This window comes from Gracilinanus agilis, chromosome 2 (genome assembly GCF_016433145.1).
Source record: "Gracilinanus agilis isolate LMUSP501 chromosome 2, AgileGrace, whole genome shotgun sequence".
NCBI classification, from domain to species: Eukaryota; Metazoa; Chordata; class Mammalia; order Didelphimorphia; family Didelphidae; genus Gracilinanus; species Gracilinanus agilis.
In genome coordinates, this window is record NC_058131.1 from 52,026,489 (window position 1) to 52,040,748 (window position 14,260).

Below are 14,260 nucleotides of genomic sequence, written 5' to 3' on the forward strand. Positions count from 1 at the left end.
AAGGGACTTGTCCCAAGTGGATCCTAGCTTTATTGAACACTAGTTTAATCTTCCTTACATTATATGTGTCCATTGTTCCTACTAAAAAAGCATTGGGGTCACCAGGAATCTGCCACTATCATTCTTGGGTCACTGTGAGTAAAATGCTTTAAAATGGAGAATTGCATTTCCCAAATCTATGATTTATTTTTTTTTTAGTGTGGCTATTCTTATTTACCAGACCAAAGAGCACTGGTGGCATAAAACCTTCTGCCTCTAATTTTACTTTAAGCAAATCCTTTAACTTTTAAGGACCTTCCAGTGCTTTCTCTCTTTTAATTATTTTCCAATTATCCTACATATAGCTAGCTTGCTTTGCATTTATTAGTTTGCACATTGTCTCTTCCATTGGATTATAAGCTCTTTGAGAGTAGGGACTATCTTTTGCCCCCCCCCCCTTTTTAACCCTTATCTTCCGTCTTAGAATCAATACTAAGTACTGATTTCAAGGCAGAAGAGTGGTGAGGGATAGGTAATGAGGATAATTGACTTGCCTAGGGTCACACAGGAAGTGTGGGAAGTCATATTTGATCCCAGAATCTCCCGTCTGCAGGCCTGGCTCTCAATCCACTGAGCCACTTGGTGCCCCCTTTTGCCACCCCAGCACTTAACCCAGTGGGCGCTTAGTAAACATTGATTGATCGACCCCCATTCGTATTTGGGGGCACAATATTATTGGTATTACGGTAGCCAAAAGATTGGGTTTAAGTTTCGCTCAAACAAGACTTTAAAAAGAAAATGGGCTAGCCATAATAGGTCACATCAACAGAAAGTAACGGGACTCGGTGGTAATTTATGTTCAAATCGGCCAGAGCTGGACCTATCTAACCAGAGACGGCTTACACAGACCAAACCCAAGTTAATGCCGCTTTCGCTACGCGCATGCGCAGCGATATCGTGCGCCCAGTGCCCCGCCCACGTTGAGGTCATCTGTCTTTCGGTCCCTGCGGCCGCCTACTCGAACCAGAGCAACTTGCCCGCCTTAGGGGCCGGCGAGGCTCCCGAGGTCTACCTTTCGATCCAAGCTCATTGGCTGCGAGAATCCGACGTGGGCCTATCCCGCATATGATTGGCCACGGCACAAGCAGCTGCTGCCGAGCCGACCAATGGCATCGGAGCGCGTGAGGGAAGAGGGCGGAGCTCACGCAGTGTGTGGGCTTCTCCAAGTCGCTTAGACCTCGGGCATGAGCGGTCGGCTCCTGCTGGGAGTTGGTTGTTCCCGGTCCCCCGCCCGGAGTGCGGAGTTCAAGGTTCGGTTTGGGCCATGGCTGCCGAGAAGCCACTCGTCGCCGTCACTTGCACCGCCCCCACCAACATCGCGGTCATCAAGTACTGTGAGTGAGGACGGAGGTGCTGGAGACGGGGAGGGGGAGTCACAGGGAAATGTTCCCCCCAAAACCCCGGGCCCCGAGCTTCGGGTTCCGGAGTTGTTTGGATCTAGCCAGATAATGGACTTTGGAGCTAGGAGAAACCTGGAGAGTGTCCAGGCTGGGGCCTTGTAGCCTGAGATCTGAGTTCTTTGGAGGGGGAAGGAAATGGCATCATGATAAAATACTAATATTCGATTAAAATGAGACTAATGTGAAATAACTTGTCAGCAACAGCGTAATTCTATGTATCCAAAAACAGGATTTGTATCAATAATACGTTAATTATATTATATTTATTTTTGTTTTGCTTTTAAACCCATACCTTCTGTCTTAAAATCTGTACTGTGTATTGGTTCCAAGACAGAAAAGCAGTAAGGGCCAGGCGAAGGCGGTGGTTAAGTGACTTGCCCAGGGTCACACAGCTAGGAAGTGTCTGAGCCACATTTGAACCCAGGGCCTCCCATCTCTAGGTCTGGCTCTATCCACTGAACCACCTAAATATTATGTTTTAAATAAATAAATAAAATATTCCTTTAAAAACATCCAGAGAAGGGGTTACATAGACTTCAGCTGACTATCAGGGGTCCATGATAGACTCAGAAGCTAAGAACTCTTGGTCTAGCCCAACTCCTTTATTTTTTAAAACCTTTATTTTCTGTCTTTATAGCAATTTTTAAAAAACCTTCACCTTCTATCTTAGAATAGATACTAAGTATCGATTCTCTAAGGCAGAAGAGCAGTAAGGACAAGACAGTTTGGATTAAATGACTTACCTAGGGTCACACAGCTAGGATGTGTCTAAACCCAGGACTTCCTATCTCCAGGCCTGCTCTATATCCACTTAGCCACACCTCTTAATCCCTTAACAGTTGCCCAAGTGCAAACTATGTGCCAGGCCCTGTGGTATAAGCAACTGGGATACCAAGAAAGGCAAAGGGCAGTCCCTGCTCTCAAGATGCTCACAGCTCACAAACCAGTATGGACAAACAAGCTAGACTGGATAAGCTGGTCAATAATTGACAAGAGCCTGAGAACAATAGAATTAAAGGGAAAGGCTTCTGCCTGGGCCTGGAAGGAAAGCCAAGGAAGGCAGGAGACAAAGATGGAGAAGGAGAAAATTCCAGACTGAGGACAGCTGGAGGTGCAGTAGTTAGAGCACTGGAACTGGAGTCAAGAGGTACCAAGTTCAAATTTATCTTTGGACATGCACCAGTCATATAACCCTGAGCAAGCCACTTGATCTGTTTGTTACTGTTTCTTCAGCTGTAAAAATGAGGCAGTAACAGCATCTGTTTTGCAGGGTTGTTGTGAGGATCAAATAAGATAATATTTATAAAGCACTTCGTATAGTAACTAGCACATAGTAGGTGCTGTTTGAGTTCCTGCTCTTATTATTATTATTGACTGTCAATTTGAGCAGGCTTTTAGTAAGGTTCCGTGGCAGTCTGTGTATCTGTTGCTTGGGGACCAGCCAAGCCAAGTCCATAGAGATACATTTACCTGGAGCTTGGCTATCAGTTTTTTCAAATATTTTCCTAGTGAATTATAGTCCATTAAGGTGAAGGCAGGATGCTGCCAGCATCAATGGAGAAAGTACTTACACTAATGAAATCATGACAGGAATGGACATAGCAGAGGCCAGTAGTCTGGATCCAGTGTGTTTTGTTCAGGTCCTTTAAAGGTTTGCTAATGGGAGGGGGAGGTTCAGCCAGTGGGGTAGGGGGAATAGGAGTAGGAGAAGACCCATTTGACTGAGGTAACAGTATTTTTTGTTGTTCAGTTGTGTCTGACTCTTCATGATCCCATTTATGGTTTTCTTGGCAAAGATACTAGAGTAGTTTACCATTTCCTTCTCCTTCTCCAGCTCATGTTACAGATGAGGAAATTGAGGCAGATGAGGTTAAGTGATTTACCTAGGGTCACACAGCTAGTAGTGTCAGAGCCCAGATTTGAACTTGGGGAGTTGAGTTTTCCCAGTTCTAAGCCCAGTACTCTATCTATTGTGCCACCTAGCTGCCCAAAGTAAAGGTAACAGGCAGGTAAATTAGCACGGGTTGAAGAAGATGGAGGATGGTCACTCAGTTCAGAGGAGATGTCAGCAAGGAATAAATAGTCAGAGAAAGCTTTCTCCAAAAGGTGGGACTTGAGCTGGGAGTTGAAAGATTTACATAAGCAAAAGGGGAAACTGCAGGCCTGGGAACCCCTGAACCCAGTAGCTGGATGTGAGTGGGTATGGCCTGGAGGAGATGGACTTGCCTGGAGCAGAATCCTCTTTTAAAGCAGCAAGAGATAAAGACTGCCCCCTAGGATAACCTCAGTGATTGCATGCAAGGTACTGATCACTTGCTCTTCCAGGGGGAAAACGTGATGAGAAGCTGATTTTACCCATCAATTCCTCACTGAGTGTTACTCTGCACCAAAATCAGGTATGTACAAAGAGTGTAAGCTAACTCTCTCCTAACTAGGAGCTGAGAACCCACATAAGTCCATCTACTATGTATTTTTTTAAACCCTTACCTTCTACCTTAGAAGTAATACAGTATATCCATTCCAAAGCGGAAGAGTGGAAAGGGCTAGGCAGTGGGGTTTAAGTGACTTGTCCAGCTAGGAAGTGTCTGAGGTCAGATTTGAACCCATAGCCTCCTACCTCCAGGCCTGACTCTATCCACTGAGCTACCTTCCCCTCCTCACTCCTACCCCATCTACCATGTATTAACTAGAAGACTTTGCATGTAGAGGCTGGTTAGGGAAGAAGTAGCAGGGGACAGTAATGTTCTGTCTGCAGCCGACACATGCCATTTGTTTTCCACCAGAAGATCTTGAGAGTTATGATCCCTCCCAGAGGACTTCTTTCTGCCCCAAATTCCCCCTAAAAAATAGGAGACTCTGACCATTTGTCCTGGATCTCCAGCCTGGCAGGTGGAACTACTAGACCTACCAGCATCTCTACCACCTAACCTTCAACCCCAGGCAGGTCAGTTTCTCTGCCTTCTACAGTTTTCTAATTTCTGAAATAGTCTTTAGTACTAGACCTGTGATTCACTGTCACAGAGCACTCCCTTGCTGACCCAAGTCCTACAGAATTGCCTAGGGTTCTCAGAAGTTAAGTAACTTGTCTAGGGTCACACAGCCAGTATGTGTCAGAGGTGAGACTCAAACCTGGGTTTTCCTGGCTTTAAGACTGACCTTTTATCCCCTAAGCCACACTGTCTCATTCCTAAATGAGATCACAGACCCATTTTGAATATGTGCAAGGGCTGGTAGAATGTAAGCCTTTTGAGGGCTGGAACTTTTACTGTCTTTGTATCATTAACATATAGCACAGTGCCTTCTTTGCATGTGGTAGGGGCTTAATAAATACTTGTTGAACTTGGGTAAGGAGGAGAATACCTCTTATCTGAAAAAAAGTGAAATAAGGATAACTTCTGGCTCCCTGAAAGGTTAAAAAGGAGATTATAGGTAGTAATAGATATTAAAATGGACTTGGACATATGGAAAGTGAGTCCAGTTCTAATTAATACTGCCATGTAGAAATTCTAATTCTATTAATTCTAATTAATGCTACTATTCTAGAAATTCCTTGTTATTTCCTGAAAGTTGAGTTAATCTTGATATTTCTTTCCTAGTTAAAAACCACCACCACAGCAGCCATCAGTTGGGACTTCAAAGAGGACCGAATTTGGCTGAATGGCAAGGAGGAAGATGTGGGGCACCCCCGATTACAGTCCTGCCTTCGAGAGAGTAAGTGCTTGAGATAAGGCACTGGTTCCTTTGGCCCCAGGCTCTTCTTTCCTAGTTTTCAGTTGGGATGGGAGTAGTAATGAACCTAGATTTTCTAATGGAAGGAGGATAGATTAGAATTTCTAGCTTCTCTGAGATTGATGATGTTTTCCATCTTCCTAACTCCCTTAAAGTAAGGTAACAGAAGGCTTAGTGAGTAACCCTGAGCCCTATTTGGGGTTTCTCCAGCACCACTCTTCTCACTTGTTTCTCTCACCTCTACTCTGTTGTATAATGATTCATTGGAAGCTAGAGAGCCATAGGTGTGGGAAGGTGGTGGCTTTTGTTTGTTTATAGTTTTTTTATTCTAAAGTTAACAGATATCTCCAAATGATCATCTCCATATATAAAGTAGAACAGAAAAAAAGGATGTACTTGAAAATGAGAATCTCTATTGCATATAACTTGCTTTTCCTTTTAAGTATATAATAAATTCAATATGTAATTTTCAAAGCTATCCTTTTTGTCTGTTTGGTCCACTTTTGTAAATTTAAATGTTTCCATGAGTCTTTTTTTTCTTGGCATCACAATTACTAGCCCACATCTCCCTTCTACCTCCTCCTTCCCATAAAAAAAAAAAAAAGAAAGAAAAAAAGAAAAGAAAAGAAAACCCAATTCTTGTAACAATCAGCAGTCTGAAGAAAAATTCCTGCATTGACTGTCTGAAAATGTGTCTCATTTTGCAACTTGAACCTATTGCCTCTCTCAGAAGATGAGTAGCATGCTTTCCTTGGTCCTTTGAAATCCCAGTTGGTACAGGTTTGGTCCAATGATTGGTCATTGTATTGATTAGAGTCCTTATTTAGGTTTTTAGCTGGTTTTCTTTATGCTGTTAGGGTTATCATATAAATCATTCTCCTGGTTCTGCTCACTTAACTCTTCATTAATTCATACAAATCTAACCAGGTTTCTCTGAAACCATCTGTTTTTGCCATCTCTTACTGTGCAGTAATATCCATCATATTCATATACCAAAATTTATCTGGCTTTTCCCTAATTGATGGGCATCCCTTTAGTTTGCAGTTTTTTTCTTTAAAAAAAATTTATGTTCTACATCCCTCCTGATTAGAGAAATGCAAATCAAAATAACTCTGAGGTACCACCTTACACCTAGCAGAGTGGCCAATATAACAGTAAAGGACCATAATAAATATTGGAGGAGATGTGGCAAAATTGGCACACTAATGCATTGCTAGTGGAGTTGTGGTTGATCCAACCATTCTGTAAGGCAATTTTTTATCCCTTTGATCCAACAATACCACTACTAGGTTTGTATCCCAAAGAGATAAAAAAGAACGGGAAAGGTTCTCTGTGTACAAAAATATTTATAGCTGCACTTTTTGTGGTGACAAAAAATTGGAAAATGAGGGATTGTCCCTCGATTAGGGAATGGCTGAACAAATTATGGTATATGATGGCGATAGAATACTATTGTGCTATAAGAAGTGATGAACGGCTTGATTTCTATAAAAACTAGGAAGACCTCCATAGACTGATGCAGAGTGAAATGAGCAGAACCAGGAGAACATCATACATAATAACTGAAACATTGTGGCTACTAAAAGTAATGCAGTTGGGGGCAGCTGGGTAGCTCAGTGGATTGAGAGCCAGGCCTAGAGACGGGAGGTCCTAGGTTCAAATCCGGCCTCAGACACTTCCCAGCTGTGTGACCCTGGGCAAGTCACTTGACCCCCATTGCCTACCCTTACCACTCTTCCACCTATAAGTCAATACACAGAAGTTAAGGGTTTAAAATAAAAAAAAAAAAAAAAAAAAAAAAAAGTAATGCAGTGATCCAGGACAACTCTGAGGGACTTCTGAGAAAGAAGGCTGTGCACATCTAGAGAAAGAACTGTGAGAATAGAAATCCAGAAGAAAACATATGATTTATCACTTATTTATGTGGGTATATGATATGGGGTTTTGGTTTTGAAAGATTCTTTTATTATAAAAATGAACAATATGGAAATAGGTTTTGATTGATGATATATGTAACCCATTAGAATTGTTTGTCAACTCTAGGAGGGGGAGGCAGGGGAAAAGGAGAGGGAGACAACAAGAATCACGTAACCATGGGAAATTTTTTAAAAATAAAATGTAATTAAAATTAAAAAACAATTTTTTTCTCTGATTACATGCCAAAACAATTTTTAACATTCTTTTTTTCTTTCTTTTAATTTTGAGTTCCAGGGCAGATAGATAGCTCTGTGGCTAGAGAGCCAGGCCTGGAGATGGGAAGACCTGGCTCCAAATCTGCCCTCAGATATTTCCTGGCTGTGTGACCCTGGGCAAGTCACTTAACCCCCATTGCCTAGTCCTTACTGATCTTCTGCCTTGGAGTCAATACTTATTATTGATTCTAAGACAGACGGTAAGAATTAAAAAAAAAAAAACAAATAAAAATAAAATGTTGACTTTCAAAGTCTCTCCCTCCCTCTGTCTCCAATTCCCTCATTGAGAAGTGCTGAGGCTACAATGGAAGGCCATCTCTTATAACAGAAACGTTAACCCACCCGGGCCCCTGGGCCTTTGTTCCTTTCTCTCTGTTCCCCCACAGTCCGACGCCTGGCCCGTAAACGGAGGAGTGGAAGTGATGGGGATTCGGTTCCTCTTTCCTACAAGGTGCACATTGCCTCAGTGAATGACTTCCCCACTGCAGCGGGCCTGGCCTCCTCGGCCGCAGGGTATGCCTGCCTTGGTGAGTGGTGTTTGAACTGGGCCCACTACGTAGGTCTGCAGCAGGTTCCTGTAGGGGCGAGAGGTTCTGTGGGGGCCCGGGGGAGCTGAGCAGGCGCCTGCTCTTTGTCTCGGCATCTCTCACCTTGGGCCAGCTCTCGGGCTCCTCTCCTGGTTATTTTGTCATCTGAGATTCTGCTATTTTATGAACCACCTTCGTAGGAGGGTTTTGGAGAGTATAATTCAACAAATAAAATCCCTGCCTGCTTGGAGAGACTGATTTCATCTCTGATTGTGATCCCAGCAGCTGTGGCCACCTTCCATTTTCTCTCCTGTGTGTCATCTCCATTCTTTTCTTCCTTCCTTTCCCCACAGTCTACACTCTGGCCCAGCTCTACGGGGTCGAGAGTGAGCTCTCCGAGGTAGCTCGGCAAGGCTCAGGCAGTGCTTGTCGAAGCATGTTTGGCGGCTTTGTGCAGTGGCACATGGGAGAAAGGCCTGACGGGAAGGACAGCATCGCCCAGCAGGTCGCCCCAGAGTCGCACTGGCCGGAGCTCAGAGTCCTCGTTCTTGTGGTGAGTGGGCCCTGGGCGCCCGGGGATCGAAGCTCCTCCAATAAGTTTTCCCACCCTGGGGGCCACGCTTCTGGGAGAAGACCCTAGAGACGACAGCTCCAGTCTGAGGTCTGCGGTGTAGAAGGCGCCTGGTTCTCGGTGGTTTGGCTGGTGCATCCTCGGGGGAGCGAAGACGAAGAACCCTCTGACCTTGGGTTCCTGCCAGGATGGCTTCCCTGCTCACTCCCTCATGGCCAGATCTTACTCTCCCCAGACTCTTTCTCAGAACCCCCCATTCTCTGAAGCCCTCAGGCCCTGCCTCCTTCATCAAGGCCTCCCTGACGACTCTGGCCCTTTTTTGGCCCATCTCCTCTGAACTTGTCTAATACTGGAATTTGTACCACCTTCTTGTTTCCTTAAACTCTACCTAGTATTGATTCCAAGCCAGAAGATAGCCAAAGGCTAGGCAGTCAGGGTTAAGTGACTTGCCCAGGGTCACCCAGTGAGGAAGTGTCTGAGGCTAGATTTGAACCCAGGACCTCCTTTCTCTAGGCCTGGTGTTCCATCCACTGTGCTACCTAGTGCCCCTTGTACTACTGTCTTAGACTCTGTCTTGTATTGTTTATGGTTGTTTCATTTGTGTTAGTCTTGAAGATGAGCCCCTAGAAGGCAGCCAGGCCTTGTGTATTCTCTCTTGCCCTTAGCACCATGTTTTTTACTTAACAGGGTGGCCTGGCCTTGAGGGTCAGTTCAGGGAGTGCATCAGCCATGCTCATATTTTTTCTTGTATTAGGTCAGTGCTGAAAGAAAACCAGTGAGCAGCACATCCGGAATGCAGACCAGTGTAGAAACCAGCTCTCTGCTCAAAGTAAGGCTCAGCTCCGTGGTCCCTGGGGAGATGGGGTGGGGGCTGCTGGTGACCCCCCCGGGCCTTGCCAGAGTTGTGGCTGTAGATCTCCCCTCACCTGCAGACTTCTGGCCAGCACCCCCGTCCTCCTGCCCTCTGTCCTTGCCCTAGTTTGATCATTTCTGAAAATCGGCTACTCACTTTGCAGTTCCGGGCTGAGTCTGTGGTGCCAGGTAGGATGGCAGAGATGGCGCGGTGCATCAAGGAGCGGGACTTTGAGGGCTTTGGCCAGCTGACCATGAAGGACAGCAACCAGTTCCATGCCACTTGCCTGGACACTTTCCCTCCGATTTGTTACCTCAATGATACGTCTCGGCAGATCATCAGCCTGGTCCACTGCTTCAATGCCTACTACGGCAAGACCAAGGTAAGGCGGATGTGCCTGAGAGAATGACAGCTGCTTGTACCAGAGCTCGCCGCCAGAGCCCCTCCGTTCTTGGAGAGGAGAGGAGAGGCGGCTAACTCACAGCTAAACTCCTCAAGAATGTGAAGTGATGGTTTTCTAAGACAGTCTGTGACCCGCAGGGCCGTCCACAGGCATCTGTTTCTATTCGAGTTTAGCCTCAGTGCCGTAGAGCCCTGACTGGCATTCACAGCTTCTCTAGGGAGATGAGGGGGGTGCAGAAGGGGGTTGAGATTGTGGCAGGACCAGAGAACGTGCCCATTGCCAGGCTTCTGTGAACCTTCCTTCTTCCTCCTTACTAAAGGGAGTGAGTTCTCTCAGCCCTTCCAGCTCTAAAGCACAGGGATCTAGAGATTCTTTTCACTGCTCCACCTCGGCCTCTTAGACAGGACATCGATGCTGAGGTCCTCTTGAGATATTGTTCCACCTGAGAGGCAGACAGAGCGCTCTGTCGGTGGCACGAGGGCCCCCTTGGAGAAGCTGGCCCTCAGGTTCTCTGAAGTACGAGGCACTGGGGACCCCAGAGTTACTTCTGCTCGCTGGCAGCCGAGGGCCAGGAGCGGCACGTCCACGTTAGCTGTCCTACCTTTCAGGTGGCGTACACCTTTGATGCTGGGCCCAATGCTGTCATCTTTACCCTGGAAGAAACAGTGGATGAGTTTGTGGCTGTCATAAAACAAATCTTCCCTCCAGAGATGAATGGAGACAAGTGAGTGACATGACTTATTCCCTTGTAGTTTCTCTTTCTCTTTTCCTTGTTGACTGTGACTGGCTTACAGAGCATTTGTTGTGGTACCAGGAAAGAGAAATCATCTGCTTCATTCAAGAGATTAAACTGAAAATCTCTCAAGTCCGTTCCCCACTTTAACTGGCTATTGAGATGGGGATTGTGGTATTGGGACCCCCGGAACTCTCTTCTCTAATGGTGACGGGTAGCATCCTCAGAGTTTAGCAGCATGGGCATCCCAGCCTGGGGTCCTGTTTCCCCACCTGCCGGTGCCACCTCCTGAAGCCAGCTGGCCTTCCAGAGAGGAGAGCTGGTATGCCGCTTGCCCGGGACTCTGGTTATGGAAGTCTAGCAGTGACCGCAGAGTGGGAGGATGGTGCCGGCCTAGCTGGAAGCTGGTCTGGGGCAGCCTCAGAGCAAGGGAAAAGCAGGCTAAGGTTACTCTTGGTGATGGTTTTGCCAGTTAGACCCCCAAGAAGGGATTTCTCTAAAGACTCAGATGGCCAAATTCTGACTGGAAAGGAGTTGGGAAGATTGTCTCAAAGACTTTCTTGATGGAGCAAAGGAGATGGGGTCTGATGAAGGCAGCTCCTCTGGTATTCCTCCAGGCACTGACTAGTCTGTCCCATCCTGGCTTTTCTCCTTACATCTCCTTACCTCCTTCTGTATGTGGGGTTGGTGGGAGAGATGGAACCAGTGCCTTGGAAAATAAAGGAATAGCTTTGATATTCACCTGTTGAATTTGTTGTGTACTTGGAGGGAGAAGCAAGAAATTCGTGGTTCAGCTTCATGGCCCAGGTTTCTACAAGTCATATTAATAATAATAAATGTATTTGGGATAGAAGGCACTACCTTTTTAAAAACACTCTGCAGAATTTTGAAGGCCATGTCAGTGGACCTCAATCTCTGGGAGGTTCTGCCTTCCCAATATAATCCCAGCAATAGAGTCTGGGTCAGGGAGCCAACCTAGGAAGTACAGGGTGCTGACTGCCTCTCACTAGAGGGTGCATTAATTGGCCATGAAAACCCTTGAAACTAAGGGAAAAGGGCTGAAAAGATCCCATCCTACTAAGATGAATGAGGATGATGGGCTGGGGTGTGTGGGGCAGCCTCATCATTAATGGTTGGAAAGCCCTTTTACCTGGCCCCACTTTGCCCATGCTGCCTTGGGGCCACCCACCCTAGAGAGATGGGGTGTCTTCTGATCATTTTCCTCCCAGGTTCCTGAAGGGATTGCCGGTAGAGCCTGTGGAGCTCTCAGAAGAAGTAAAATCTGCTTTGCCCATGGAGCCATCCCCTGGAGGAATCAGATACATCATCACTACTCAGGTAATGCCTTAGAAAGTGCTTTTTCAGCCCCCTAGGGAGGCCCTGAAGGTCAGGATAGGAGTCATATCCTGTCCGATGAAGACCCCCTTCTCACAACAGTCACCCCATTTATTATTCCCTCCCCCACCCCAGGGCTATGGGTCATTCTCCCTTCCTTGCCCTCTACCAGTCAGTTGGCCATGCAGTGGTAACAATTATGGGGAAGTACCAATATCTGTCTCCCGTAAGCAGACATTTCCAGTGTGTGTTCTGTAAATCTTACGGCCACAATCCACATGTTCATAATTGCATGATGTGTATGACATGATGACCTTCCTTGTCCGTCACAGAGGAGGCAGGGAGGCTGCTGTTGGAAAGGAGCAGTAAAATGTGGACCTTGGGCACACAAATCCGGGAAACTTCCCAAGAAAATTGGCGAAAGATTTGGAAATCTGGACCCAAGACTAGTTGACATTCCCAAATTGCCATTTTGCATTGCTCTAAGGGCCTCCAGTCTCTCTTTCTGCCTAGAAGGAATAGGGAAGAGTTGACAACTTACCCTCCTCTGCTGAAAAATCCCTCCCTGTCCCAGTGAGGAGGCTAGACAAGTGAAGTCCACATATATCCATGCAACCCTGCCTTTAACTTCTCTCCTGATACAGGTGGGGCCTGGACCTCAGGTCTTAGAAGAGCCCCAGCAGCAGCTCCTGGGCCCCGACGGCCTGCCCAAGCCAGTGTCCTGAGAATGTGTCATCTCGAGTCATCGGCCACCTCGGGGACATGCAGCAGAGGGAGTTGACTTGTTGAGAGACGGGAGCGTGGATGAAACTTCTGTTTATCCTGGCAAGGATTGGCCTGTCAGGATTCTGGCTGCTTTCCCAGTTTCTGCACCTGGCTGGAAAAATATTGTCATGCAGGAAATTTTGTCAAAGATGCCACCAGCAAGAGATTTCTGCATTGAAAGTTGAAATGGATTGACTGTCGGCTTTTATGACCTGTAGTGGGACGGGCGGTTGTTGCCCCTCTGTCGCAGTGTCTCTCCCCTCTACCTCACTCCCGGGTGTGGCTCTCTTGGGTTCTCTGCTGATACAGAGAGGTGAATACTCTGGACAGCCCTCTCCATAGTCCATCACGTAAAGAAAGGCCAATCAGTCATTGGGCAGAAGTGATAGCAGGTCATTTCTGAGCTAGAATCAGGTGAATTGATGATGGAGGCATTCTTCCTCCCTGACTCTCCTCTTCCAAAGCCCTTCCTGCTGCTTTTGAAGAAAGTCGCAGGGAAAAAATGGTTCATGTCTTCTCCACTGAATTGTTAACTTGTCTCAATCTGTATTAAGTGACTGTGAGTGTGCCACCTAAGCAGCCCCTGGGGAACCCACAAAATGAGGCGGTTTCCTGGGGCTGTGGTCCAGAAGGTAAATTTTTTTTGCCAAGTTTTCTTGGGTGCTCTGGAGCTTCACTTAAGCTGAGGACTATGAGTTTAATTTTCTTTAAAAGTATTCATTTATAAGAGGTGGTCTCTGAGCCGTCTTTCTTTGAAGCCAGTGATAGCATGTTACCTTTGAGCAGAGCTGCTACCTTACTTCCACAAAACTAAACAATAGTTGTTGGCATTAGTGTTGAGAGCAATGTTATGTACTGGGAGGGAAATGACTTGCCTGAGGGGTCTCTGTTAGAATTTCTGTAGGAATAAACCCCTTCCCTTGGCTCCCAGATTTCTACTCTTTTCTGTCATCCCCAGACTTTGGGGAAGAGGATGGATGGCACCAGCAGAGGAAGAGACCAGCGGATCACAGGCCCAGGGTTCAGCTTTCCATAGAAAAGCATGGCCGAAGTACATCATTTCACCCCAGAAATAAGTGCTGGTGTATACCTGATCTAGTATTCTGTTGTTAAAGGGTAGTTTTCATCTTTTGTACGTTGTAGTGATCATTGGAGCTCCTTCTGAATTGTCAGTGGGAAGATGTGATTATGATCAGCCATCAGTGCTCTCGTTCTAAATCAGTTAATCATGTGCCCCCCTTCCCTGGATCACCAGTCTGAACCTTTGATTATTCTGTTTTTTGTCTTGCATTTTCTACCTGGGGCAGACAATTACATTTGCTATATGAACATTACTGTAACCAGGGAAGTAAACTGAAAATATTAAACTCCAGGATTTCCCACCTCAAAGGATGACCAGCCCCAGGTGAAGGAGATCCAGTGACTGCAAAGACAGCAGCCGGGGACACAGAGATCCAAAGTGTTCTGAATGATGGCTGTGTAAACAGGCCAAGAGAAATCAATTGTGCACTTTTCCTAGATCCCCAGCGAGAGTTCTGGGCAAATTTTTTTTTCCCAAGCATAATATGTAGCCCTCATGAGTTCAAGCTGCAGATCCAGAAGCCCTAGTTCCTTCTGTATCCCCCACTGATGATATGGTTTCCCTCCCTCCTTCCTTCCTTCCTTTCTTCCTTCCTTCCTTCCTTCCTTCCTTCCTTCCTTCCTTCCTTCCTT

The 14,260-nt window shown here is 46.2% G+C and overlaps 1 protein-coding gene across 1 annotated transcript; it reads left to right on the plus strand.

The window, feature by feature from the left end:
* Positions 1-1,211: 1,211 nt before the first annotated feature.
* MVD (mevalonate diphosphate decarboxylase) lies at positions 1,212-13,477 on the plus strand. The gene is made up of 10 exons (XM_044660532.1): positions 1,212-1,373; positions 3,765-3,835; positions 5,036-5,150; positions 7,747-7,887; positions 8,241-8,440; positions 9,213-9,287; positions 9,475-9,693; positions 10,323-10,438; positions 11,677-11,785; positions 12,427-13,477. Exons 1-10 carry the CDS (start codon positions 1,304-1,306, stop codon positions 12,505-12,507), a joined length of 1,197 nt encoding a protein of 398 aa, XP_044516467.1. The 5' UTR covers positions 1,212-1,303; the 3' UTR covers positions 12,508-13,477.
* Positions 13,478-14,260: the final 783 nt, after the last annotated feature.